General features: G+C 49.8%; 2 protein-coding genes across 4 annotated transcripts in view; one reads left to right on the top strand and one right to left on the bottom strand.

Annotated features, from left to right (window-relative positions):
- Positions 1-2,775, top strand: part of UNC5A (unc-5 netrin receptor A) — a 61,965-nt gene extending 59,190 nt beyond the window's left edge. For 2 of the 3 annotated variants that reach the window (XM_055325002.1, XM_055325001.1), the window contains 4 exons: positions 138-287; positions 368-532; positions 1,219-1,397; positions 1,637-2,775. In XM_055325002.1, the coding sequence (XP_055180977.1) occupies positions 138-287; positions 368-532; positions 1,219-1,397; positions 1,637-1,802 (660 nt within the window). In that variant the 3' untranslated portion in view covers positions 1,803-2,775. The remainder of the gene's footprint in view (positions 1-137; positions 288-367; positions 533-1,218; positions 1,398-1,636) is intronic. The other variant, XM_055325003.1, reaches the window with a different exon arrangement.
- A 113-nt stretch (positions 2,776-2,888) lies between these two features.
- Positions 2,889-19,240, bottom strand: HK3 (hexokinase 3). The gene is given in 20 exon segments (XM_055325000.1): positions 2,889-3,091; positions 3,178-3,411; positions 3,575-3,730; positions 3,825-4,008; positions 5,615-5,714; positions 5,899-5,994; positions 8,613-8,732; positions 8,813-8,925; positions 8,928-8,951; positions 9,038-9,333; positions 9,723-9,956; positions 10,108-10,263; positions 10,663-10,846; positions 10,931-11,030; positions 11,901-11,996; positions 12,084-12,203; positions 12,290-12,444; positions 12,647-12,809; positions 15,949-16,070; positions 19,094-19,240. Coding segments are annotated over 20 exon segments (2,859 nt in total). The 5' UTR covers positions 19,155-19,240; the 3' UTR covers positions 2,889-2,946.
- Between the last annotated feature and the right edge of the window lie 6,074 nt (positions 19,241-25,314).

Consider the following 25,314-nt stretch of genomic DNA (forward strand, 5'->3'; position numbering starts at 1 on the left):
CCTGCCACAGGGAGGCCACATGCCACCGTCCCCCTCCCCTCAGCATTGAGGGCTCACCACCCCCTTCTGGAAGAGGGTGACATGGGGAAGGGTGCTCCGGCCCCAGGGATTAGCTGACTGCCTGGATTGCACTGCAGGAGGTGGTGCAGCTGGAGAAGCAGCTGGGGGGACAGCTGATCCAGGAGCCTCGAGTCCTGCACTTCAAGGACAGTTACCACAACCTGCGATTGTCCATCCATGATGTGCCCAGCTCCTTATGGAAGAGCAAGCTCCTCGTCAGCTACCAGGTGAGGGCGCTCAGGGTGCCTGGAGGGGGCACCCCTAACGCTGAGCACACCTGATGCAGCCTTTCCGCCTACCCCCTCAGGAGATCCCCTTTTATCATATCTGGAACGGCACGCAGCAGTACCTGCACTGCGCCTTCACCTTGGAGCGCGTCAGCCCCAGCACCAGTGACCTGGCCTGCAAGGTGTGGGTGTGGCAAGTAGAAGGCGATGGGCAGAGTTTCAATATCAACTTCAACATCACCAAGGTGGGCAGAAGGGGGCATCGGCATTGCAGAAATGTGCCAACCGCCCCCCCCCCCCCGCCCCATACCTGGCCTATCCTGGCTTATCTGGTCCCCAAGCCCAACCCCACCTCCTCCTAGAAACTGCTTAGGTGGTTCCTCCAAGTCTCCAGGGAGAGAGATGCAGATGCAAACAGACAGATGCAATCGCAATCTGACTTGGGTTGGAGATTGAAGAGGATGTAGGAGCAGCAGCAAGGAGAGAGAAAGCCGCCTGGGGGCCCTGGGGCTGAGGAGGAGGAACTTTGTACAGTACCTAGAAGAATGACTAAGAGACAGCAGTGAGGGAAAGGGGGCTTCTGGCAGTGGGAACTGAGTGGGGAGGACAAAGGCAGTGAGTGGAATGCAGTGAGTTCTCTGAATGGTCAGTAGGGGTGACTTGGGGAGGGATGATGGGAAGAGAGGAGAATGAGGCTAGATAGCTCCTCTGCTCACTGGCTGTGTGCCTTTGGGCAGGTCACCATACCTCTGAGCCTTGAGACCCTCTAACCTCTAGTGAGCAGGGTGCTGGCATACCAGGGGTGCCTGGGAAACAGTGGCTGTGCTAACCCCATGCCCTGAGATGGTTTGGGTGCTCCCCCAGCAGGAGGTGGCAGTGGGCCTGGGCCATGAAAGTTCTAACAGGCGCCTCCACACCTCCCCACCTCCAGGACACAAGATTTGCTGAGCTGCTGGCTCTGGAGAGTGAAGGGGGGGTCCCAGCCCTAGTGGGCCCCAGTGCCTTCAAGATCCCCTTCCTCATTCGGCAAAAGATCATTTCCAGCCTCGACCCACCCTGTAGCCGGGGTGCCGACTGGCGGACTCTGGCCCAGAAACTCCACCTGGACAGGTGGGTAGGAGATGAGCAGGGAGGGGCTGTGAAGGCCCCCTGCAGTCCATCCTGGTGCAGTGGGTCGGGTAGGGTGGATAGGAAGCTCTCTGGGGCTTGCACCTCATCTACCAGCAGCCAATGCATCCAGTACGCTTGGCTGAGGGGAGGTCCTGCCCTTGGGTGGGCTGAGAGGCAGAAGGGTGCAACCTGGGGTGAGGCAGGGCTGCTGACTGGCTCCTGTCCCCTCCCTTCCACAGCCATCTCAGCTTCTTTGCCTCCAAGCCCAGCCCCACAGCCATGATTCTCAACCTGTGGGAGGCACGGCACTTCCCCAATGGCAACCTCAGTCAGCTGGCTGCAGCAGTAGCCGGATTGGGCCAGCCAGACGCTGGCCTCTTCACGGTGTCAGAGGCAGAGTGCTAAGGCCAGCCAGGCCTACAACGCCTACACTCTCACCAGCTTTGGCACCCGCCAGGGACGGGTAGAGGCCAGATGGGGCCCTTCCCCCACACTCAGGGGGAACTGTGTGGACAGGCCCCCTCCTGGCAGACACTGTCCCTTAACACTGGCCCTTCAGACCTTGCCCACACTTCCACCCCTCCAAGGCCTGCTGGGACTGCCACCTGCTCTGACCCTGCCCCAGAGGTGGGCAGTGCCTAGAGCCCAAGCCAGCCCCAGCCCATCTGTGTGTGTGTATGTGCTTGTGATGCTACCTCTCCTCCTGCCCCTGGCCAGGAGGCCGCATACACACGGGCATGCACGCACACGCTGGGCTTGGGACATGGCCGCCAGAGCTCCTGCCTGAGCTGGACCTTATGCAAACATTTCTGTGCCTGCCAGGTAGGGGTGCATCTGAGGGGCCTGGCTCCAAGCCTGTGAGACCAAGGGCCACAGCTGGACAAGGGGTGGCCCCTGGATTCAGGCACACAACCACCACACAGGCATGTGCCCATGCATGTCTCGTGTGCTCATCTCACATACTTCCAGCTCACACACACACATACACACATCTCATGCTGTACACCTGGAGGCCACTCACGTCTCTCACACCCAGTGTCAATCCACATCTGCCTCTCACATGCTGCCCTTCTCCCATCCACCCAGGGACACCCAATGGCTCCTCCCTGATCCTCCCCCTGCCCCTGGCCTGGAGGAGCCCTGCCCAACAGGGCATGTGAATATGCAATGGGAGTCCCGGGCTGGACAATGGCAAGTGTGCGTGCCGTGATATGCCCGTTTCTGGGGCTGGCCAGTTCCCCCATGCGGGACCTGTTGTGTGAAGCTCGTGCCCTGACTCTGTCTTAAGTGCATTCGTGCACTTACACATGGCCTTATGTACACAGACTTGCCCGGCCGCCGGGGCGCGTAGGGATTTTAGCGGACGTGAATGTAAATAAATTATATATATATATTGCTAACCCGAGTGCTCCTTCTCTCTGGGAAAGCCAGAGGTCAAGGCTAGCGGCTGCAGAAGGGCCACACTTGAGCTATTCTGGGAGTCCTGGGTGGCTGAGGATAGGTGGAACCTGGGCCCCTGGTCCAATAAGGGTAGTTCCTGGAGACTTCTTCAAACACGGGCCATCTGGGCAAGGCGACAGGCAACAGCAGTGACCAGGGCTGCACCTTTGCCGGACCCATCTTCTGACTGCAGGAAGGTGACCACACAGCGAGGGGCCAGCTCCCTCACGGTGGCTGCCACCAGGCTGGAGAAGCTGTGAGGGGGAGGGGCTGAGGTGAGCTCCTGCCAGCCAGACCCCACTGGACCATTCCCCCCTGCCACCCCAGCACCCAGACTCACTGGGGGTGTAGCTTATAGAGAGTCCCATCCACCCCTATGGACACAGTCAGCTCTTCTAGGCCCCGGTTCTCACGGATCTTCTCCACCACAGCAGCCACACCTGCCCCACAGAGCTGGGCAGCCCGCTGGGACACAGCTTGGCACACCTCCAGGACCATCAGGGCATCATCTGAAGTCAGGGGCAGCCCCAGATCTTCCAGGATGGCTCGGACCTGCCTCAGAGCCAGACTGTCACTGGGGACAGGAAGGAATAGAACACAGAGAGCCAGGGTCCAGCATTAGCTTTCCCACCTTATGACTTCTCCATCCTCCAGAATGGACCTCCCACCAACTAGCATTTTACCCAAAGTGATAGATTTCTTTGGGAGGTAGAAGGAGGCAATAAGGCCTTAGGCACCTTTCAATCTCAGAGAGAAACTTGGTCTTGAAGATGTCCCTGGTCTGAAGGCGCTGGGTCTGCTGGCCCCGGAAAAGAACTCCAAGGCTGGTCAAATGCAAAAGAATGTGGCGGACAATCTCTCCCAGGTACATGCCACTGATCATCTTCTCAAAACTGCATGAAAGCACAAAGGTCAGGAGAATCTATCTGCTACCATAATAGTGACTATCAGCCACCACCAGCTGCCCCTACCCAGTCCTGCCCATACCTCTGCTTGCCAGGGTTGATGGATGCCTGGTCCACACTTGCATCAAAGCAGGTTCTAAGTAAGCCCAGAGACCCATCATCCCCAAAGGCACCCCACTCCATATTGATGCACATATGCCCTGAGTCCCCAGCTACAGCTGCCACATTCCGAAGCTCTTCCATGTAACAGGCATTGGTGCCAGTCCCTAGAGAGAAGACAGGGTGGAAGCCATTTACTGACATAGATAAGAACCCCCCCCCCATGCCCTCCTCAGACTGAGATGGCAAAATCTGGGCTCATTTCTTACCTCTCCATTTCCCCACAGTCACAACCTGTCCTATGTCCTGGTCTGCCTGCCTTCCTGACATTCCTTCTGCAGACCCTGGCAGCATCAAACCCTTTAGGCCTCTGCTACTTTTCCCTACCAGGACCACCATCATGGTATCTTCCATGTTACCCCAGAACACCCCTGGGAGATATGTGAGAGCTCCCCCGCTGTCTGCAGTTGAGAGACCCAAGCTCCGTGGGCTACCTTTCCAGATTCTTAGTCAAATTAGCAGATTCTGGGCCGGAAGCTGGGGACATAGGAATCAGCCATAAGGAGCCCCACAGTGGCCAGAGGTTGGGCAATAAGGAGCTAACTCTGGTAACGCCTGTATGTACCCAATAGAAGTTGCAAAGCAGAGCATCATGGGAAACTTGAGCACAGCTGAGACTTCTTGCCTAGAGGGTCAGGAAAAGCTACAGAGGGAAAATGATGTTTGGATTTGACCTTGAAGCCAGGAAGCACAGGAAGGAAAGGTGTTCTAGGCAGAAGGCATACCTGGGTAAAGACATCCCCTTCCTCTTCCCAACATACTGTCAGCTCTAGGCAGGTGCTCTCCTAATCAGCCCCACCTGGACTTCCTCTGACTAGTTTATTCACACAGCAATCTAGACACACCTCTCCTGAGCATCTCCCCATTCTAGGCTCTATGTTCAAGAAGCTCCCAGTTTCAAAAGGAGGCTCCCACATATCTCCTGCCCTAGGAGACTGATGCCCAAAGAGCTGTGAGAACCCTCCTCCCCTGCCTAGACAAATTCTGTTTTCCAGTTCCATTCCTGTTAGGACCACTTCCTTTGATATTGGCCTTGTCACCCTGTTGTGTAGAGTCAGATTCAGCTCTCCCTGACTGTCACATGCCGTTCTGGGCTTAATCCCCACTAAATGGTCAGTTTTGAGAAAATGGGTATGTATCCTGTCTTTATGTATAGTCTTCCTGTCCCTTCTAGCCAGAGGAGAAATGCTTAATAAAGTTCAAGGACTACCTGAAGGACCCTCACAGCTCACTCTTTGTCCTCTACCCCTTCTCAGCCTCTACCTAGTTCCAAGCACTGAGTATGTACCATGAGCCAGGCACTGTGCCACACTTTTTCCTCACCTCTCACCCTCATGATTCTGGAGACAAGCATTACTATTATCTCTGTCTTAGAAGGAAACTGAGGCTCTGGTGACTTGATCGAGATCATACAGATGGAAGTGGCAAAGCTAGTATTTCCACCCAAATCTGTATGACTACAAAACTCACATTCATTTAACAGAAGGGCAAACTAAGGCTCAGAAAGCTTAAGTGACTGAATCAGTAGCTGAGCTGGGCTAAACAACCAAAGTTCAGACACCCAGCCCAAAAGAGTATTGCAGGGCCTAGTTGAGTCAGGCAGGAATGATGCCACATTCCCAAGGCCAGAGGAACTTCCAACCTGAGGAATCAACAGGGGGCAATGAATTAACATGAGGCAGTAGGAGCACAAAAGAACAGGGCCCTCCTCACCAACGATGAGGCCGACCTCACAACGGGGATCCTCATAGCCACAGGACATCATGGTCCCCACCGTGTCATTCACAATGGCAACCACATTCAGCTCCACTGCCTGCACACAAAAGGATGCTGCTAGTTGCTGGGTAACGTGGTTGTCATGGCAACAAGCACTGGACCCAGAGGTCTCTACTGCAGAGAGCCACCCACTCCACCCCCCAGGTCAGGAAGGAGGAGACCCTTTGCTCCCTTCAAGTCTTGCCACATCCCCAAAGCACCCCTGGAGACAGACTCCTCACCTGTCTTCGCCCAATGGCTTCCCGAAGCAGACACACAATGTCTTGACCCTCACAATCTGACGCACTGAAACCCTTTGTCCAATTTAGGAGGATGCCCTGGGGTGGGACAAAGGTGGGGCAGGAAGGTGAAGGCCCCTTGGAATCTCACTCACCCTTTCCTAACCCATCAAAGCATACAATATCCCTCCTCGCCAAGCAAGATTCCATGCTCACTCTGCCCCCTCCTAACTCTCCAGGAGCCTTCCAGTGTAAAGAAACCTATTAATAACCATATTACCTGTGTCTTCTATTATTAGTGCCAGAATGCTCAGATGGTCTGAGAGTCTGGACGTTTTGAGACGGCTGCCCAGAAGGAATAGTCCTTCATAATTGGGTTAGGAATGAACAGAGCTGGTAAAATGAGTGCTGTGTATGAGAAGGGGGAGGACAGAGAAGGCTCTAAAGTCCAAATGACAAAAAACTCTGCTCCTTTAGAAAGAACTAGCAAGAGTCACTTGAGAGCAAGGAAATTGAGGAATTAGGGACAGACCCTTGTCCATAGGAGATTCATTTGTGTGTTCCAAATATGAGTGAAGGACAAGTGGAAAAAAGCCAGAACCCAGGCACCTAGACAGGATGGGAGGAGACAAGACAGATAGGCCTTTATTGTGAGAAATGGGTCTTATATTGTGAACTTAGCAATGGGCTCTCTAGTCTAGGACTATTCTAAGTGTGCTTCCTCTGAGGGAGTGGGCAGGGGGAATTATTTTCCTGCTGTTAGAAAATGACAGCTCTGCCCAAAGTAGGAGCATGCTGAGCAGGTATGAAAATCTTCAGCGGGCACCTGGGTGGTTCAGTCAGTTGAGGGTCCAACTCTTGATTTCGACTGAGGTCATAATCTTGGGGTCATGGGATCTAGCCCTGTGTCAGGCTCCACGCTCAGTAAGGAGTCTGCTTAGGATTCTCTCTCTCTCTCCCCCTCTCCCTCTCCCCTTACCCCCTGCACTCTCTAAAAGAAATAAATCTTTTTTTTTTTTAATAAAAGGAAAATCTTTGGGGCAGAAGATTTTAAAGGTATTAACTGACACTTCCCCCAACAATATTGCCTTTTATCCCTTTCCCTATATAACCACAGCCAGAGTGCTCTGTGCGCATTGTCTCAAAAACAGAGACCAAAGAGTGAGACGGCCAATGAGAAAGAGGGTTAATGTGGGGGAGCCCAGATCATAAGTAGCAGCAACACTTCCCTGCTCCCAGACAAAAAAAAGACCCCTGGTCTGGGGAAGGGGAGCTGGGGGTACCTCAGAGCCAGGTTTTAGATTTTAGTTTCCTGAGAAAGTTATCCTATGCCTTTGCTTGGGCTATGCCCCTGTGTGGGAAGGGAGGAGACATAAGAGATTTGAGCGATCTGAGGGTAGAGGAGGTCTCTGTCCTCCTTGCCCATGGAAGGGAAAGTGAGTTGTCAAGGAGGTGTCAAGAACCAAGAGAGGAAGTGGCCGAGTCCACACAGTTGAGGCCTAGGCATCTCCTGACTTCCTTGAGTGTCTGCATGTACACAGCAAAGGATGCCGTGCAACTGAGAAGGGCCCCTGCCTGGGGAAAGAAGTCCCTAAACTGATTATCATGAAGTTAATCATCCCCCCACCAAAAAAAAAAGAATGTGGGCTCAATACAGAAATTAAGTTCAGTTCTAGAAAATGAACAGAACCGTGTTTCTTTTTGCACACCTGATTTTGCATAGTGAGTCCTACCTGCTTCTCGCAGTCTTACAAGGAATAATCAAATGGGGTCAGCATTCTTAGCCTAGAGTGGAGCAGACCAGTAGAGAGACACTGCCAAGTGTCCGATTCCCAAGGGCCACTGTGTAAAAGAAAGCCAAGTACAGAGGCATGTGTCTGAGAGAGGTCAGAGCTGGAGCAGAGCTGAAAACTACACAAAGGCTGGGTGGAGAAGAGAAGACAGTTTTTCAGGAAGAACATAGTGAGCAACTTTAGAGCAACTTTAGGAGCAGCAAGCTCCTCACAGGAGGCTTTTTGGCAGAAGTTGGGGGTGTTGAGGAGGAAACTCCTAGGAGCTTGGACCAGAGTATGGGAGGAGCCGTCTCCATGATAAGCATCAGATGTGTGCACTGAGAAGTCTAGCATTCTTGTTGAAGGACATGTAGAGGTTTATGCTTAGTGGGTGTTGTGTCTAGATCTGTGCCTGCTGCTCTGCTATTCCAGTCAGGCACCCAAGACCAAGCCAGGCATGGGAGAGACACAACAAGGTCGGGAAGGGGAAATAGGGCAAAGAAACCAATCAACTAAGCCCCTTCGAGAGACAGGAACTAATTCTGATCCCCATAGGTTCCCTAGCTCAGTATACCAGGGCTGTGGGGTAGACAGTCAGTGTGTTCCCTCATCAGCACTACTCTGAGCCTACATTGCTCTCAAGTGCCTAGACCTAACCTGGCTCCATTTTCTGCCCATTGGCAGCCCCCATAGTTATCTATAATCTTTTCCATCTCAGGCCTCTTTACATCCCTGGATTCCAGGCCACTTTACCACACTCCCTTCTGCACACATCATGTCCAGTGAAACTGAGGCTAGGCTGGCTCAGCCCAGCCGTGCTTCTACCCACCTGCATCCCCAGCCCAGGATACTTGAAGCCCTCTTCCCAGCCTCCTGCCCATTCCATGAAGGGTATGAGAGTGAAAAGCCCTTATGGATGGTTTCTCCTGGCCTTCCCTCCCTCACCTGATCAAGGCCAAGCTGCCTGCATGGGAAGGAGAAGGTGAAACCCAGCGGAAGGCTCTGCCCACTCAGGCCCTGCTTCTGCTGGAAGTCCACAATGCAGTCCACGATGTGATCAAAGAGCTGAAGTGTAGGGCAAGTCAGGGGGTGGTCCAATCCTGGCCCTTTCCCTGCCCCTGACACCAGGTCCAAGCTGTGGGTACCTGCTGTCCAGAGCCCTGGGCCACATTCTCTGGGATGGAATAGATCTGGTTGGTGATCTTCACACCTTCTGCAGTCACACGCACCAGGAGAACCCGGAAGTTGGTGCCCCCAGGTCCAGGGCCAGGAAGTCCCCACGCTCTGTGGGACAGAGATCCTCAGTGCCAGGACAAAGCACACACTGTGACCTCCCATATTCCAGCCCCACACTCAGCCCAGCTCCTTACCACTGCCATCAGGCGTGGCCCGGACATAAGTGGGCAACATGCGGAGGGATGATGCCTCCCCTCGGAGCCCCTTGACCATGGCCTCCCGCATCTGTGCCTGCACCGCTGCCAGCTGTTCACGGTTCAATTGGAAAGGTGCCAGGGTCTCTTCCAGCAGGTGCCGGTGAGCCGCCAGGCGGGCAGCCACAGCAGTCACCATTGCCACGCCCCGGCCACCCCCATCCACAGAGGGAATGAAGGAGACATCACATTCGGGGGTTAGGAGCGTTACAGTCTCCTGCAGGATGCTGAGAAAACTATGCAAACAGACACAAAGCAGACATACCTGGCTTGGCACCTGACCCTGAACCCCAGGGCTAGCTGAAACCCTGGGCCAGCTGAAACCCTGGGCCTCATTGTTTCAAATCCCTTCAGTTCTAATCCATCTGTACACCAACCGTATGCCCAGTGTCTCCAGTGTTCCTGGGACCCCCAGAGTCCCCTTCCCTTGCACATCCAAAGAGAAGCATCTTTTCTCTCTTCTTTTTCTGGCCTCCCTTAGTCCCCACCTGACCTTACTCTGCTAGGATGCCACTGGTACCCACTGCCTTGCAACCATGGAACCAGAGTGCCCTCTGGGTCTGTATGGAAAACACACACACATTCTTGCTACCTGCTCACACAGGATTGTGTGTATTTCCAGTACCTGGGGTGTTGCTCAAATACTCGGCCTCCGGTGGCCACAGCAATCTGAAGTATCTGCTGCTCCCGGCTGTGCTGGAGGCGAGAGAGAACAGCAGCCAGGGCGGCAGCACAGAGCCGGGCAGCCCGAGTAAACACAGCTGCACATACATACTGCACGAGCTCAACATCTGAGGCCCCCACGTTCAGGCCCAAGTCCTGCAGGAGAGCATGCACACGGGCTGCCCCAGCCCAGGGACTGGAGGGACACAGAGTACTGCTGTGGGACTCAAGTAGCCCCAAAGCTCCCTGCCCCCCCCCAGCCCCATGGCTACCTGGGCGACAGAGCATCCTCCCCTCTCCCAAGCCAAGAAGGCCCTTGTCTAAGCTCACTGGCTTTCCTTACTTACTCCTCCATCTCAGCCACGTGCTCCAGGAGGATGCTACCTCGGCTCAGCAGGGCAGGGGAGGTGCAGCCACCAAAGAGGACCCCTTGCTGGGCCAGGTGAGCCAACACAAGCCTCACCAGCTCACCCAGGTACAAGCCCCCAATCATCTTCTCAAACCTACAGGTAGGGAAGAGTGGCTGGACAGAGCTTTCTTTAATTAAGCCCTTAGCCCACCTGGCCCCAACTCCAAAGGCCCCAAAAGAAGAGTCATTTTCTTTAGGCTCCCCCAGACTGTAGGTTCCAGAAGCAAATGGCCTCCCTGGAGATAGGTGGGTATTTATCCAGACCCTGCTGCCCCCTCTGGCTTAAGTATCTATCAGGAATAAGAGAGGGCTAAGGGCTGAAAACTCTGGGTTCTAGGATCTTGAGCCCTTCCTTCTCTGAGCCTGGCCAGCACCCCCCAGGATGCAACCTGGAAATGCTATGAACAAGCAAGAGGGAGGGGCCTGAGTTCAGGGACAACAGCAAGGAAGGGAGCAGAAGAGTGATAGGGCCCAGAGAAGAAGGTCAGGCCACCTCTGGGCACCAGGATTCAGGGACTCTCGGTCCAAAGCATGATCAAAGGTGGTCAGCATTGGTCCCAGGACCCCATCATCACCGAAGGAGCCCCACTCAACGCTGACGCAGACACGGCCCCGGTCCTCGTCCAGCACTGCCACATGCCTTGCCTCCTCCATGTAACATGCATTGGTGCCAGTGTCTGGCAGGGATGAATTCATCAGGATCTGACCATCAGGTAGCTGTGCCCCCTCCCCCCCATCATCACAAGTAGCCCATGGCTCACCTACAACAAGCCCGACCTCACACGGCCCAACCCCTGGCTCGCAGCCCATCATGGTGCCCACTGTGTCATTCACCACGGCAACCACATCGATGTTGTAGGCCTGGACAATGGAGAGGGCAGAGGTCATGGCTGACCTAGGTGGGCAGAGTGGGGAACCTGGGGTATGGGCAAGACTAAGGCCTTGGCTTTGATGGGGTGCTCAGAGTCCATGAAACACATGTGTGCTCATGCCCACACATATACTCTAGGTCCTCCCACCCTGTACAGGATTTTCCTTCCATCCCACACTCCCTCTTGTCTCTTCCACCCTCTACTTAGGCCCTGGGGCTCTCAGAGGCTCCCAAAGTCAGTTATCACCTCCAGAACACCAGTGGTCCCCACAGGACCAAGATGATTGTAAGCAAGCATGGTACCTTGAAGACTGCACTGTAGGTACCTAGCTTCCCAAGCCATCCCCTCTTGACCCTGACTTACCTCCACTAGCATCACTACAGTTAGTCCAGATGGATCCAGATTCACTTTTCTCAGCCATCCAAGTTTTTGCATATATCCTTCTCAGAAAACAGACCTTCCACCCCAGTCCCAACTTATATACTTGGCAAACTCCTCCTTAAAACCCCTGCCCAAGTCCTGATGTACCCTTCCCAGTGCTACCAGCGTCATTGAAACCACCTTCCTGACAGGGACAATCCTCTGTCAGAATGCTTTCCTACTAGACTGTGAGGTCCTTGAAGACAGGGTCAAGCCTTTTCATCTTTATTTTGCCTTATGGTCCCAAAAATTTATTTGACTTTTCTTAGCCTCAGTCTCCTTACCTATGAAATGGGAGTGGTAGTGACATTTACCCCAGGGTTAAACTGGATAAAAGATATAAATAGAAAAGAAAAGCAGGCCCAGGCACAGCCTATGTGTGCTGGGCCCAGGCCCAGGCCACACAAGCCACCCTCCCATTACCCCTGTCTCCACTCACCCCATGCCTCTTGATGGCATCTCGCAGCAACTGGACCACATCGTGGCCTTCCACACCACTGCACCTAAAACCTTTGGTCCAGGAAATAAGGGTGCTCTGGGGGCAGAAAAGCTGGGTCACTCCTTCAATAGACTTCATGGAGCTGCAGCTCCACCCACTGTCCCCATGCCCACTCTGTCTCACCCTGTCCAGGCCTGTCTGGTGACAAGGGAAGGAGAAGCTGAACCCAAGTTGTAGACCTTGTTTTCCCATGGGGAGTGCATCCAGGAATTCAGACAGGCAGTGGGCAGCAAAGTCAAAGAGCTGTGGGAGAGATTAGGGGCTCAGCTCTGCCCACCAGAGCCCCAGCCACCCAGCCAGTTCCCAGAGACTAGGCAGTGAGCTCTCACCTGCTGACCAGGACCCAGCATCACCTCTGGGGGGATCACAAACTCCTGGCTCCGGGGCTCCATCCTATGCCCCCCAGTGCCCATCAGGGTCACCCACAGAACACGCAGTGAGGCCCCTGTGGCCCCCAGCTCCAGCACCACAAAATCTCCTTGCTCTGGGGCAAACAGGTCACAGAAAGACATGCAGCTGGTGAGACCAAGCCCTCTGCCTCCCAGAAACACCCCCAAGGACTGCAACGTCTCATTAGAGATTAGAATTGGGAACCTTAATGGAAAGAGGGATAAGAAACTGTTCCCTCCCCCAGATCAGAACTCTCTCCCTGGGCCTGGCCATCCATCTTAGTCTATGTCACCCACCAGTGCCATGTGGGATGGACCCCACGTATGTGGGCAGCATCCGGACAGCAGAGGCAGGGCTGGCCTGACCCCCCAGTGCCTGCTCCATAGAGCCCAGGAGGCTGGCTTGGATCTGCTGCAGCTGTGTCCCCGTCACCTTGAACTGCTGTAGACACTCCAACACCTGGGGAGAAACAGGCTAATATCCGGGCAAGAGTCCCATTGCCAACCAAATTTTCTGACTCCAACCAGGATTGCCTTACCCAGCCTGCTCCTCCCTTTACCAGTCCAGACCTGCACCTCCCTTGGCTTTCCCAGGGGCTGACTAGAGCCTTGCCTGAGCCTTCTCTGAGCCTTACTGGTCTCCCCAGCACCTACCCAACCCCACTCTTCACCTCTTTACACACCTCGGCTCTCTTGCTGCATATAGCCCATACTTAGTTCCCACATTCTCAGAAGGCGCCTTCCTGAAGGGGAGACTCACCCACCTCCCTCCTCCTACTTCATTTTCTGGCAGCTCCTTATCAGATCCCTATGTCCCCTGCCCCTTCCACTTCTTGGTATTCAGGGTTTAGGGAGACTTCTCTCCTGTCATACCACTGATTTACTCTAGCTGCCCATTTCCCAGAGGTGAGCTGCTCAGTGAGTTGTCACTCATCGAATGAGCAAAAGAGTGAACAAATGTGTGAATGAATTTCTAGTTTAGGCACTTCCCTTTCCCAATCCACTTGACTCTGGAGCCTAAGTAAATTCAGCATAGGAGAACTTGGAGGCCACATCGTGGAGGACAGTCCTCCCATTAGTCAACCATCTTTCCTGCAGACATTGAGCCCCGACTAGGGGCCCAACACTATTCTAAGCACTATATGTTGCATAACAAGCTGAGTTCTGTTCTTGTGGAGCTCAGATTTCAGCATAGAGGCAGAAAGGAAGCAAATAAACATATAATATGGTTCTGGTCATAATGTTAACTTTTTTTTTTTTTTTAAGGCAGGAATAGAAGTTTGAGACTGACCAAGGGGAGGAAGAGGTATTTTTGAATATTGGTCCAAAAAGTTCTCCCTGAGGAAGGGAACAAGCCATTTGAAGATCTGGGGAAGAGAATAAAGGGATTTTCTTCAGAGTAAGGGGATGGATTTGAGAGAAGGCTGGGCCAGGGGTGAATCAGAATGATAGGAGAGGTAGGCAGGCAGAAAGCAGAGGATGGGACATCCCAGGTTCCTCTCCACCAGTAGTCCATTGTAGGGGAGCTAAAAGGAGCCCCAGCACTCTACTTCTATGTGGAAATGCTCCCAGAGGACCCTCTGGCCTGACCTTCAAAGAGATGCCAGCAACCTCCCTGGGTTTGCTGGAGTCCCAACCTGAGACTCTATTCTCCTGGGCTTAGCCTTTCCTAGGTCCTCATTGCCTGTCCCACAGGAATTCCATTCCTATGATCCACTGCCCCTACTGGACCCATATCTGTAAAGTAACACTCAGACATCTGAATAGAGAAGCAGGGGGAGCCAGGGAGAAGAGGCTATTCAGTGAGGGACATGGGGATGACTCAGTTTCACCTCTGCTTTAGAAAGAGAGTGGAAAATAGATCCCTAAGGAGGCAAATGATCCTAACTGGAGTGTCAAATGTTCAGTTCCATGTTTACATTATAGGAGATGCTTCTAGCAGCCATGCACACCAGGAAGGGTTATTCCTATGTTATGCTATAAATAAGGAAACTCAGGCTCAGGGAGAGACAGTCATCTGAATAATCAAGCAGCTATTAAGGGATAGAATGGGATTTGAACCCAGATCTGACTGAAGAGGTGTTTCCACATGAATGGAATTTCACCTGAAATGAACCCAAAGCTGATGAAGGTTGCAGTAAAGAAACCCCATAGGATGAGAAAACTTACATCTGAGTCCTTGCCCTGCCACGTTTCCTGGTTGTGTAGTCCTGGAATAGGACTGAGAAAATAATAATACTCAGAAGCCCTCTGAGTCCCCAGTGTCAGGGGCCATGTCATTTCTCACTTCTGTGGCCCAGCTGTGAGTTACATGCAAAAGAAATGTTTACAGCAGGATCTGGGGCAGAAACTGGACAAGAGTGAAGTGGGAGAATGAAATGCAGTGAGGGGTGATTCCCCCACAGTTTGGGCAGCAAGCCAAGTCCAGAAGATGTCAGAACAAGCTGGAAAACTAAAGAAACTGCAGGGAACAATTCAAGAACTCTTTCATAGATGCCTCCTCTGTGTAGCTTCTTTATCTCCATTAGCTCACTTAATCCTCCAGGGGGTGGAAGGATTAGACTTTATTTTCCTCCATTTTACTGATGAGGAAACAGACTTACACAAGTGTTTCCTGCTTGATGGTGTGATATGCAAGAGTTTCTAAATCTTAGTCAAGATGACAGAAAAGAGAAACAGTCTGAGCTAAACTGAGGCATATGAACTATGATGCAGAATAACCTCCAAGTTGAGTTCAGCATTGAAATCATCTCTGTGTGCCTGATTGCAGTGGCTATATTGAAGGGAGGGAGATGTGCAGGAGTGACTAGAGAAATAGTAGAAATAGTGGAAGGCTTAAGAATACAGCTTTCTGGGATCCCTGGGTGGCGCAGCGGTTTGGCGCCTGCCTTTGGCCCAGGGCGCGATCCTGGAGACCCGGGATCGAATCCCACATCGGGCTCCCAGTGCATGGAGCCTGCTTCTCCCTCTGCCTGTGTCTCTGCCTCTCTCTCTCTCTCTCTCTCTCTCTGTGTGTGTGTAACTATCATAAATAAATAAAAAAATTTTAAAAAAAAGAATACAGCTTTCTACCAGAAAACCCCAAGAGGGTCCTTTCTAGACTATGTCAACCCATTCAGGGTAGGGACAGCACCTGTGTAGCAAGGTGGCAAAAGTAATACCTTTGGAACTGAAATACCTCAGCTCAGTCTCCTGTCATGAGTTAAAACTCAAATCGGTTCACCTCTCTATGCCTCCTTTTCCTCAGCTATAAAATGAGAAGATAATCTTCACCTTGCTGTTGTGTGGGGCCACAAAGGAGAGAGCTACTAGATCAGATCTGAAAGGCTTGGTGAGGGACACCTGGGTGGCTCAGCAGTTGAGCGTCTGTCTTCGGCTCAGGGCATGATCCTGGAGTCCTAGGATCCAGTCCCACATTGGGCTCCTTGCATGGAGACTGCTTCTCTCTCTCTGCATCTCTCATGGATAAATTAATATATATATATTTTTTAAAATGAAAGGCTTGGTGAACTAGAAAGGGTTGCATGGCTGAAAGTCCATGGCCCTATGGCATCTTCAACTGATCCTGCTCTTGACAGCCTTGAATAGGCCAAACTTACCAGCTCAGAGCTGTTTGAGGGGTAGGGCAAGCCCTCCTGGGAGCAGCCAGGGACTCCTTCCCTGTGCGGCAACCCTGTTGGCCCAATGGAGTCCATGTGGTTCCACATTGGAGGGTGGCTACCTGTAGGAAGAAAGGGACAGCCCAGGTGAACCACATAGTCTACAGGCCTGCAGAGGCTGTGGCCCTTAACTTTCTTCCTTCAGAAGGGAACCAGGAAGAAAGCTGTAGGCAGAACTCAGAACCTCTAACCATCAATGATCCTTTAGTAATCAATCAGAAGACCCCCATTTTCCAGAAGCACATGTATTAACAGAGCACTGGGAAGGCTGATTTCTAATCCCAATGTCATTTATTCATTCTGTCATTCCTTCACCAGTTCCTGATGCCTACTATGACAAATGTTGGAGTACAAAGCAATGTAGGCCTTGCCCTGAGGGATCTCACAGCCTTACCAACAATCACAGTACAGTTGACATGGACAATAATAGAGATGGACCTGCTACTGTGCTTGGGAGTTCAGGGATGTTCTAGATGTTTGGAACAAAGGGTGTGAGGTAAGAAGGGGCCAAAGAACTGTTAGAAAAGCAGGCAGGCTGGACTACAGATAGCCTTTATACCAAGCTAAGGTGTACAAGTTTCATCCTGAAGAGAGAAGTGGACAGGGATGGATCTGCACTTCAGAGAGGGTTCCACTAGTGGCATAACTTCAGATAGGTCATTTATGACTTCTTTTAATTTCAGTCTCTTCGTCTGGGAGGAAATATCTATCTTTACAAGGTTGTTATGAGAATTAAATGAATTAAGACTCGAAGAATGCTTTGGGAAATGTAATGTGCAACACAAGGTGGGTTTCGAAAGGTATAGTGATACAGAATATAAAGACCTCTGTGCTCAGAGTCAAGGACCCAGCTCTCCACAAAGCACTTAGTACCAGGTCTCCAATGTGGAGGCCTAATTTTCTTCATCTGCCAAATGGGGACCAACATATTTCGAAGAGCTGTGTGGGGCGAATGAAATAATGAGAGCAAAAGAACCTTGCACAGAGTATGCCTTCAGATTTATTTAGTTGAATCCAAATCAAAACTCTATAAGCCTCAATTTCCTCCTCTATAACAGAACAAAAATTCAGTTCCTATGAGGATTAAAGGAGTTTATAGTTCTGGCAATCCTTTGCACACTGTAAAGGACTATAGAAATGTTTGGTTATTTTGCTAATTGAAACTAGAGGTGATATTACTGTTCCAAGAAGTTCCCAAGGGGGCCTTCGCTGATTCAGGTACCTTTCAGGGAAGGCCTCAAGATAGGCAGAAGGCATCTGTCCACTGAAATCAGTCTACTTCTCTTCCTATAACAGCAAGACTTCAGGAAAGATACATTCTCACCCCTGCAACCCCTCCCCACCTTCATGCCCATGAATTTATCCTCCTTATGGTCATCTATGAGCTTCTGACTGCCCCACCCCAGCCTTTTCCTTAGTCCCCACCCTTACTGTCCTCTATCAAGCAGGCAAAGCCATGAGCATTCTCTTCATTGCGAAATTCTCTCATCTCTTGGCTTTGACAGCCAGTCTTTCTTGGGCCTCCTTCCTGAGTTTCTCATAATCTTCATAACTTTCTCCTCTCCTCTTAAACATGCCCCACTCCACCCCTGCTTCTGGCCATAGCACTCTTCTCCATGTTGTCTTATCTATCATCTTCAAGGTTTGATTAAAACCTCTATGTCAGGGCTCCCAAATCCCGTCCTGAGCCAAATCCCAAACTCTAATGGTCTCTTAGACATCACTCTCTATAGGCTGGAGAGGTTCCTCAAACTCCACAGTCAAAGCCACATTAATTTCTCCTTCGCTCTTCCCCCATGAAACTTTTCCTGTCCTCCACCCTGGCTGGAGGCATAGAAGTTGCTCACTCACACAGCTATTCAGGTGCCTGTCTACCTGTGTACTTCTCTGACCCTCACTTCCTCTATGCAATCAGGTCTCAGGCTGAAAAAGCTAAGAACAGAAAGAGCTCTCCTATATATCACCCCTCTGGTTCCCACTGCCACTGCCCTAAAACTTCTTCCCATCTGATTATTCCAACAACCTCCTATCTGATACTGTCCACCTCCCTGCCCTACCAACTCCAACACATCACCAGAATGACTGTGCAAACATAGATTTTATCATGCCATTCCCCAGACCTATCTCCCCTAAGAAAGGAGGTAAACCTTCACATTTTGATATCTCCCATTGCAGAAAAAAAAAAAAAGGTCTGAAACTCTTTTTTCACAGCACTGTAGACCCTAAGCTTTCTCTCTTGCTACTCCCCCTCATACTCTAGCCACACTGACTACAAGTTTTGCCCTGTCTCTTGTTGTCCAGCCTTTGTTTATGGTGTTCCTCAAGTTTGGAACCACTGTGTCTGAGTCATCTGCATCTTCACCCCAGCACAGGGTTTCACATAAGTAGGTGCTAATAGAGCTTTGAAAAATTTGGGGGGGAAGGTCCTTAATCAGAGAATTAAGAAATCAGTTTCCAACAAATTTTCTCGAAGTCACATACACCTAATTTCCAAATCTATCAAACAGGAATGTTAACTTCACAAATGTTATGGGTCTGTTTCAAGGGAAAAATAGAGTAACTGAAGCAATTAAAATTTTAGGAAGGGCCAATGACTACACACAGAGTAAGCTTTCACTCTCCTTTTGAGGCCCAGCTAACTCAATCATTCTTTCATTCATTTACTCTCTTATTCATTCACTCTTCTATCATCTATTCAGTACTTCTACATGCCAGAGACTATGAAGCTTCCCCCAAGGAACCTCAGTATTTATACTCCCAGTAAATGTTCTCATGTCTGCCTCTTCGAGTTGAGCCCGGTGGGGAGAAACATGTCTCCCACATCACTAGATTCCCAGAATCCAGCCAGGGTCTGCACAGGTTTGAGTAACAGTTGGGCTCTTAGCTTAACTCAGCTGCATCAGATACATGAGGTGAGCCATCCTTCTGAAAAAGATCCCAGGGACCCCTGCCAAGGATGGGAGCTATCATCAAGGACCAGCTGGCATAGTCATTCCAGCCTCTACTCCACTAGCATGGGCCAAGCTGGAGAGATGGAGGTGAGGGGCTGGGGCCAAAGTAAGCAAGAATTAGAGGAGGGTCTTACCTGGGAGAAGTAGTTGGTTACTTTCCTTAGGCGTGAGCTCTTCTCTCTCAGTGTGAGGCATTCCACTGACCTGGTTTGCATCCAAAAATAAAATGGGTCACCCGAGTTGTAATGTCCCACTCTCTTTCTTGGACACTACTAACTAGACAACAGTTAATTCAGGAAGGTGCACTTCCTTCTGAGTCTGCCCTAAGAGAAGCACAGGGCAGGCAGGGCTATGGTGCAAACTTAAGCAAGATGACTGCAGGAAGCTGGAGCCCTGAACCAGGTCAAGGACCCTAGGACATCCTCTCTGTAATGCTTAGAGCTCCATCCACTTTACAAATACTCAGAGTCTAAGTTTTGAGGTGGTGGCTCACCTCTGGAAAGATGGAGAAGCCTAGCATGAGAGATATACAGTACAATAGACAATTTTCCAAAATGTTGAAGTACTAATGCGCAAGAAGCAATGTGGTACACAAGAAGAAGAGATTAACTCTGCCCTAGAGTGGGCAGGGCAATCTGAGAAGCTGAGCTTTGAAGGAAGAATAGCAGTATGCTGGCAGAAGTGATCCTTAACAAAGAGAAGAGCATGTACAAAATCATGGAGCACAAGGGCTGCAATAGTCCAGTCTTCACGGTAAGGAGTTCAGCTCTGAAGACCTAAAGAAGATACATGTAGGTGGGGATATATGATGGGGGAGGTGACAGCCAGACTGTGGAGTCTAGCCTTGAGATGGTAGGCCCAGTGGGGGTGAATGGGGAGTAGGTTCATACTTTAGGTCTTCTCAACAAGAAGGGGAAGGGGAATCTCAGGTTACAGTAGAGTTGTTGGCCATAAGCTGGTTTTCCCCAAACTAGTCTTCTTGAATGCCTAGAACCTTGGGGTGTCACTATGACCACTTCTATGGTCTGAATATCTATACCCCCTCCCCAAATTCTTATGTTGAGAACCTAATGCCCAAGGTGAAGACTTTAGATGGGGCCTTTGAAAAGTGATTAGGTCATAAGGGGAGAGCCCTAATAAATGGGATCAGTGCCCTCATAAAAGAGGCCCCAGAGATCATCCTTGCCCCTTCTGCCATGAGAGGATACAAGAAGTTGGGAGTCTGAAACCTGGAAAAGGGCTCTCACCCAACCATGCTGGCACTTTGATCTAAGTCTTCCAGCAACCAGACTGTGAGAAATTTGTTTTTTATAAACCACTCAATCTGTGGTACTTTGTTATAGAAATCTGAACAGCCTAAGACACTCACCATGATAGGAGACAAGACATACTACACCAATTTTAATTTCCAGGAAATTGGTGAGCAGATATTTTTAAACCTTGGGCTATCTCATTAGCAGTTAACCCTACCATTATCTATAGACAGAACATGGTTCCATATACCAGGATGGAGACCAGGGTTGGTGGCTCTTGTATTAGTTTTGGCATGACTGGGCCTGAAAACACACCAGATTATCAGCCCTGCTGCACATTTCACTGGGTATCAATCAGACATATAGGCTCTGAAAGACAGGAAAACTGGAGTGGGGATAAGGAGGACAGAGTGGCCATCACCCATAACATAACATCCTGCCTAGCCTGGGGCTTGTCTCTCTCAGCTTTGTCTAGTTGGGAGAGAATATGGAACTGAATGTGATTCATGCTGACAGCCAGAGTCCACAGTCTTCCGGGCCAGGGTAAGGATATGTTCCCTGACAAGTAACGCCAGGATTCTTCATCCATGTTTCTTGAAGTCCTGTATCTATTTCTCCAGGAGCAGGAGTCCCAGCACCCTAGGCAGAGTGTCAGGGAAGGTCTGTGTCTGGGCTGGTGGAGGGTAGAAATGCCTTGGGTCTGAGATCTGTAAGCACCTGTGACAGCCCTGGCTATAGCAGAGGCATAGCAGTGGCTAACAGTTCTCTTCAGATGCCAGATGGCCACTGACCAACAAGAAGGACACATCCTAACAAGCCTCCCTCATAGCCCCTTAGTACCAATCTCCAGCTGTCCAGAAGGAACTAAGGAATGAGAATTGGTGGTCAGGTCAGAGTAAGGTGGGTTGCAGCCAGTGTTGGGCTAGGTGCCAGGCTCTCCCTACTCAGCTGTTCACAGGCTTGCTTCTCATAGCAGATAGTGCCCAGGAGCCAAGCACACAGGCTTGTAAGTTCCCCACTGTTCCCCCCCACATCCTTTTATGCCAGGTGTGCCTTGCAGATCTCCTACACCCATCAAGCTGCTTCTTGTTTAGTCTTTATTCATGCTGATCTATCTGGAATAACCTCCCCCTTTGTTTGCCCTGTCCAGCCTTTTCACCTAATTTTTCCTTATCCTCTAAAGTATATTTCAGTCCCCACCAATGCTGTGGACCCTTTCCTGATGAGCTCCTCTTAGCCCTGACCCCAGCTGAGTGTGGTCTATTGATCCCAGTGTCTCACATGGGCTTATATCATTTCATTGACAAGTATATTAAAATCATCTGTTTAGAGGCACGTGGATAGCTCAGTTGAGCATCCAACTCTTGATCTCAGTTCAGGTGTTGATCTCAGGGCTGTGAGTTCAAGCCCCAAGTTAGACTTCATGCTGGGTATGGAGCCTACTTAAAAAAAAGAAAGAAAGAAAAATCCTCTGTTTATGTTTGTCTTTCCCCACTGTACTGTGCTTCCAGAGAATGTTTCTTTTTCTCATCCTTTGAGCCCCAGGGCCCAGGATTTAGACCTGACATGTAATAGATATCAGTTAATTTTTGTTAAATCAAAGAGCTATAACTTCAATAGTCCAGGGCTTTTTTTTTTTAAGATTTTATTTATTGGTGAAAGAGAGAGAATGAGAGAGAGAGAAAGAGAGAAAGAGAGAGAGAAAGAGAGAGAGAGAGAGGTGCAGAGACATAGGTAGAGGGAGAAGCAGGCTCCCTGCAAGGACCGTGATATGGGACTCGATCCCAGGACCCTGGGATCACGACCTGAGCTGAAGATAGATGCTCAGCCACTGAGCCACCCAGGTGCCCCAGTCCAGGGCTTTCAAAACTGAGAGGAAATAAGTAACCTTTTCCTGCCTTCCTGGTGCATATGGCTTTAGCAGCCTTTCCACTCTGGGTTTATATATTCTTCTATCTTCCCAATGGTACTACCACCCACTACTGCCTTCCCCTCAGCCCAATTTCTATCTACTAAATCAACTTAAGGCTAAAGCTACTCTGCCTCACAGGTGAGAATGAGTCCATCCAAACTTAAAATTTTCATTGAGTTTGGCACTCAAGTGAGATGCAGGAGGTAGTGTAGTGAAGTACAGAGAGCATCAGCTCTAGTGTCAGGCAGACCTGGGTTCAAATCCCATCCCATTTACCAGCTGTATGACATTAGGCAAATCTCTTCAATTCTCTGGGCCTCAGTTTTCCAAGGATAAAACACGGAGACTAATTTCTCCATAGGATTTGCCTTAGTTTGGGTTTCCCCAGAGGCAGATCTAATTTGAGTGCAAATATCTTAACTGGGAAGCAATCCCAGCCAGGCTAGAATTAGGGTGATGCTTATGAATGCCTATCTACAAAATGTAAAAAGGCCCTCATACCATCACATAAGTGCCAACTCTACCCTTATGTGGTGAGGGTCCCTCACCCAAGTACCAGCCCTGATCCAGAAACCACTGACAACAGAGCTGGAAATGAGGTAGGAATAAAAGAAAAACAACAGAACACATACATAATTAAGTTGCTGCTGGGAGCTACAGAGGCTCAATCCCACAGAGGAACTCTGGGAACTCTAGTGGGGAATGTACCCAACTAAGGTGAGGCTCAAGTATTTATCCTCCAACTTCCATTTTTCACTAGCTGAGGACTGCTAGGGCTTAAGTCCTAGCTTTCCCAGCCTGTGCCACACACAAGTCTAGAGACATGCTAAGGCAGCGAGTGGAAAGTTCTTGCAATAGGACGTTGTGAGTATGTAATAGAATGGTGAGTGCCCAGGGGAAATGGGCAAGGCACAGCCTCTGCTAGAGGGCTGTTGTAAGGATGAAAGGAAATTACACAACCACAATGCCTAACACAAATAACTCCTCTTTCCCAATTTATGGTAATAGCTTATGAAGTTCATAGAGACTTCCAGCTCTCCAACAAGAGTTGGTAATACCAGCAGATCATCTGCTCGCCATCTTTCAGAAGAAACAAAAACAAAACAACCCAAAACCTAGGGGTTGTAGGTGAGCTCTAAATTCCCAGGGACTCAAGCTTGTTGTGGAAGGCTAGTAGTTGATGAAGCTAACGAAGTTAAGCGCTCACTCCATGAACCGTCTCCTCTTGCATCTGCATCCCATCCCTCCCTGGCTTTATCATCTCTCACCCTAACACAACTTATGACATACAAAACTGGCATCACATTAATAACTGCTGCCACTTACTCATCTTCTTCATGAGACAGATACTGTGAATTTATACCCATTATCTTAGAACCCCATTAAGTATGATTTTCCCATTTTATGGACAAGGAAACTAAGTCTCAGAGGGGTTAACCTGTATCAGAAGCAGGGGTCAGATTCAGTCTGATGTGATACTCTTTCCACTGACTTGTCTCACTAATGCCTCTCCTACAGGACCACTGACACATGGAGAATAAAACAAGAAGCCAACAAGCAGCCTTTACCAAAGATAGGGACGCTGGAGTGGGAGGAGGGGGCAAATGGGTAGGGCAGTGGAGGGCACTGGAGAAAGCTGTTTCCCCCTGACTCCCCACTAGCTAACAAGAAAGCCTATTGGTCCTGGTCCTGTTGACCCATACTCTCCTCCAACAATTTGCCACTGACACATGTTCTAGGGAGACTATGCAATTTTAAGCTAAAAAATTAGCTTTCTAGAATCAGCCTTTCCCCTTTTTTTCCTCTTCAGGCAGAGATAAACATACTATCCCATTTATAATGTTCTACCTCCAATAAATTGCCATTTAATGAGAGAGATTAGTGAGAATTAAGTTGATGGGACAGAACTAATAAACTACTTTTTTGTTAGAAGGAAAACACTAGAGTCAAAGCATTTTCTTTAGGACTGAATAGGAGGAGCACTGTGATCTCACTGCCATGGACAAAAAAGTGGCTTTATTTATTCCTCTGAGCCTTTGTTTCCTCACCTGAAAATTAGGGAGGATACTACCTACCTCACAGAGTTGCTGTGAGGATTAAATGAAGGTACATACATTATCTAAACCACAGTAGTTCCTCAAAAAATAATACCTGTTATTTACATGATGCTGGTCACAAGGTCAGTGCCATCCAGCACCAAAACATGGAAGAAATAGTGTGCCTGCCATTCTGCCTTCTTTTAACTCAAAGAGCTTGTGTGCAATGGCATAGGCAAGAAACAGTACCTTAAAAGCTTATGCTGTACCTTCCACCCTAGCTATGTCTGAACCCCCAAGTCTAACACACACCTCATTTTCATCTTATAATCAAGAAAAAGGTAACTTTGAACTTGATGAATCAGAAGTTAGTCTGAGTGGTGCCCCTATTTATCCTGTCCCAGGATCCTTTCGTGCTCAGTAGCCACCTCCCAGTCTTTTATTATATCTTCAAATCATCTTGAGCCAACACTAGCTTTCTTAGAATCCTGTTTGGTCATCTCCCTCAGGTAGTTGCTTCTGCCATTTGACATCCTCTCATCTTTGGAGTCTGTAAGTACACTGCAGACAGACCACATCTCTGTTCTACACTGAAAGCTCCTGGGCAATGTGGTCAAGAATGTGCACTCCTCTACAAATATACTGAAATAGAAGTTATTTCCTATTGCTCCTATGACCTTTGACAGCAAGAGAACTAATCTTGGTTTTAATAGATGAATATGCTTGGTATTGCCACTGGTTAATCTAGGGGGAAAAATAATTGCACAGGAAATAGTAAGAGCATTCACTTACAAACTCCTTGTAAGAATGGCCAGAGATATCCCTCAAAGGTCCTATGCTCCAGCTGAGAACTCTTAACTATGTGAGGCAGCAAGATGAAGTGACAGGTCACTGAATGGTAGGGATAATAAAATAAGAAGCAGGATTTGATGTCTTGGCACCTTCCACAATGATATCAGAAAAGGTCAAGGGAGTAACCATGCAGTACACAGAATTGTGCACTATACACTCAATGAATATAGGCAGTATGTCAAAAAACAGTAATGGAATTAATTAGGAAACATGTAATTTAGGAGTCTCAGAACTGGCTCCACAATTTATATATTCCCATCCCAAGCCCTGCAACACAGAGGAAAAAAGGGAAGATCTCCATC

This window comes from Nyctereutes procyonoides, unplaced genomic scaffold (genome assembly GCF_905146905.1).
Source record: "Nyctereutes procyonoides isolate TBG_1078 unplaced genomic scaffold, NYPRO_anot_genome, whole genome shotgun sequence".
In the NCBI taxonomy this organism is placed as follows: Eukaryota; Metazoa; Chordata; class Mammalia; order Carnivora; family Canidae; genus Nyctereutes; species Nyctereutes procyonoides.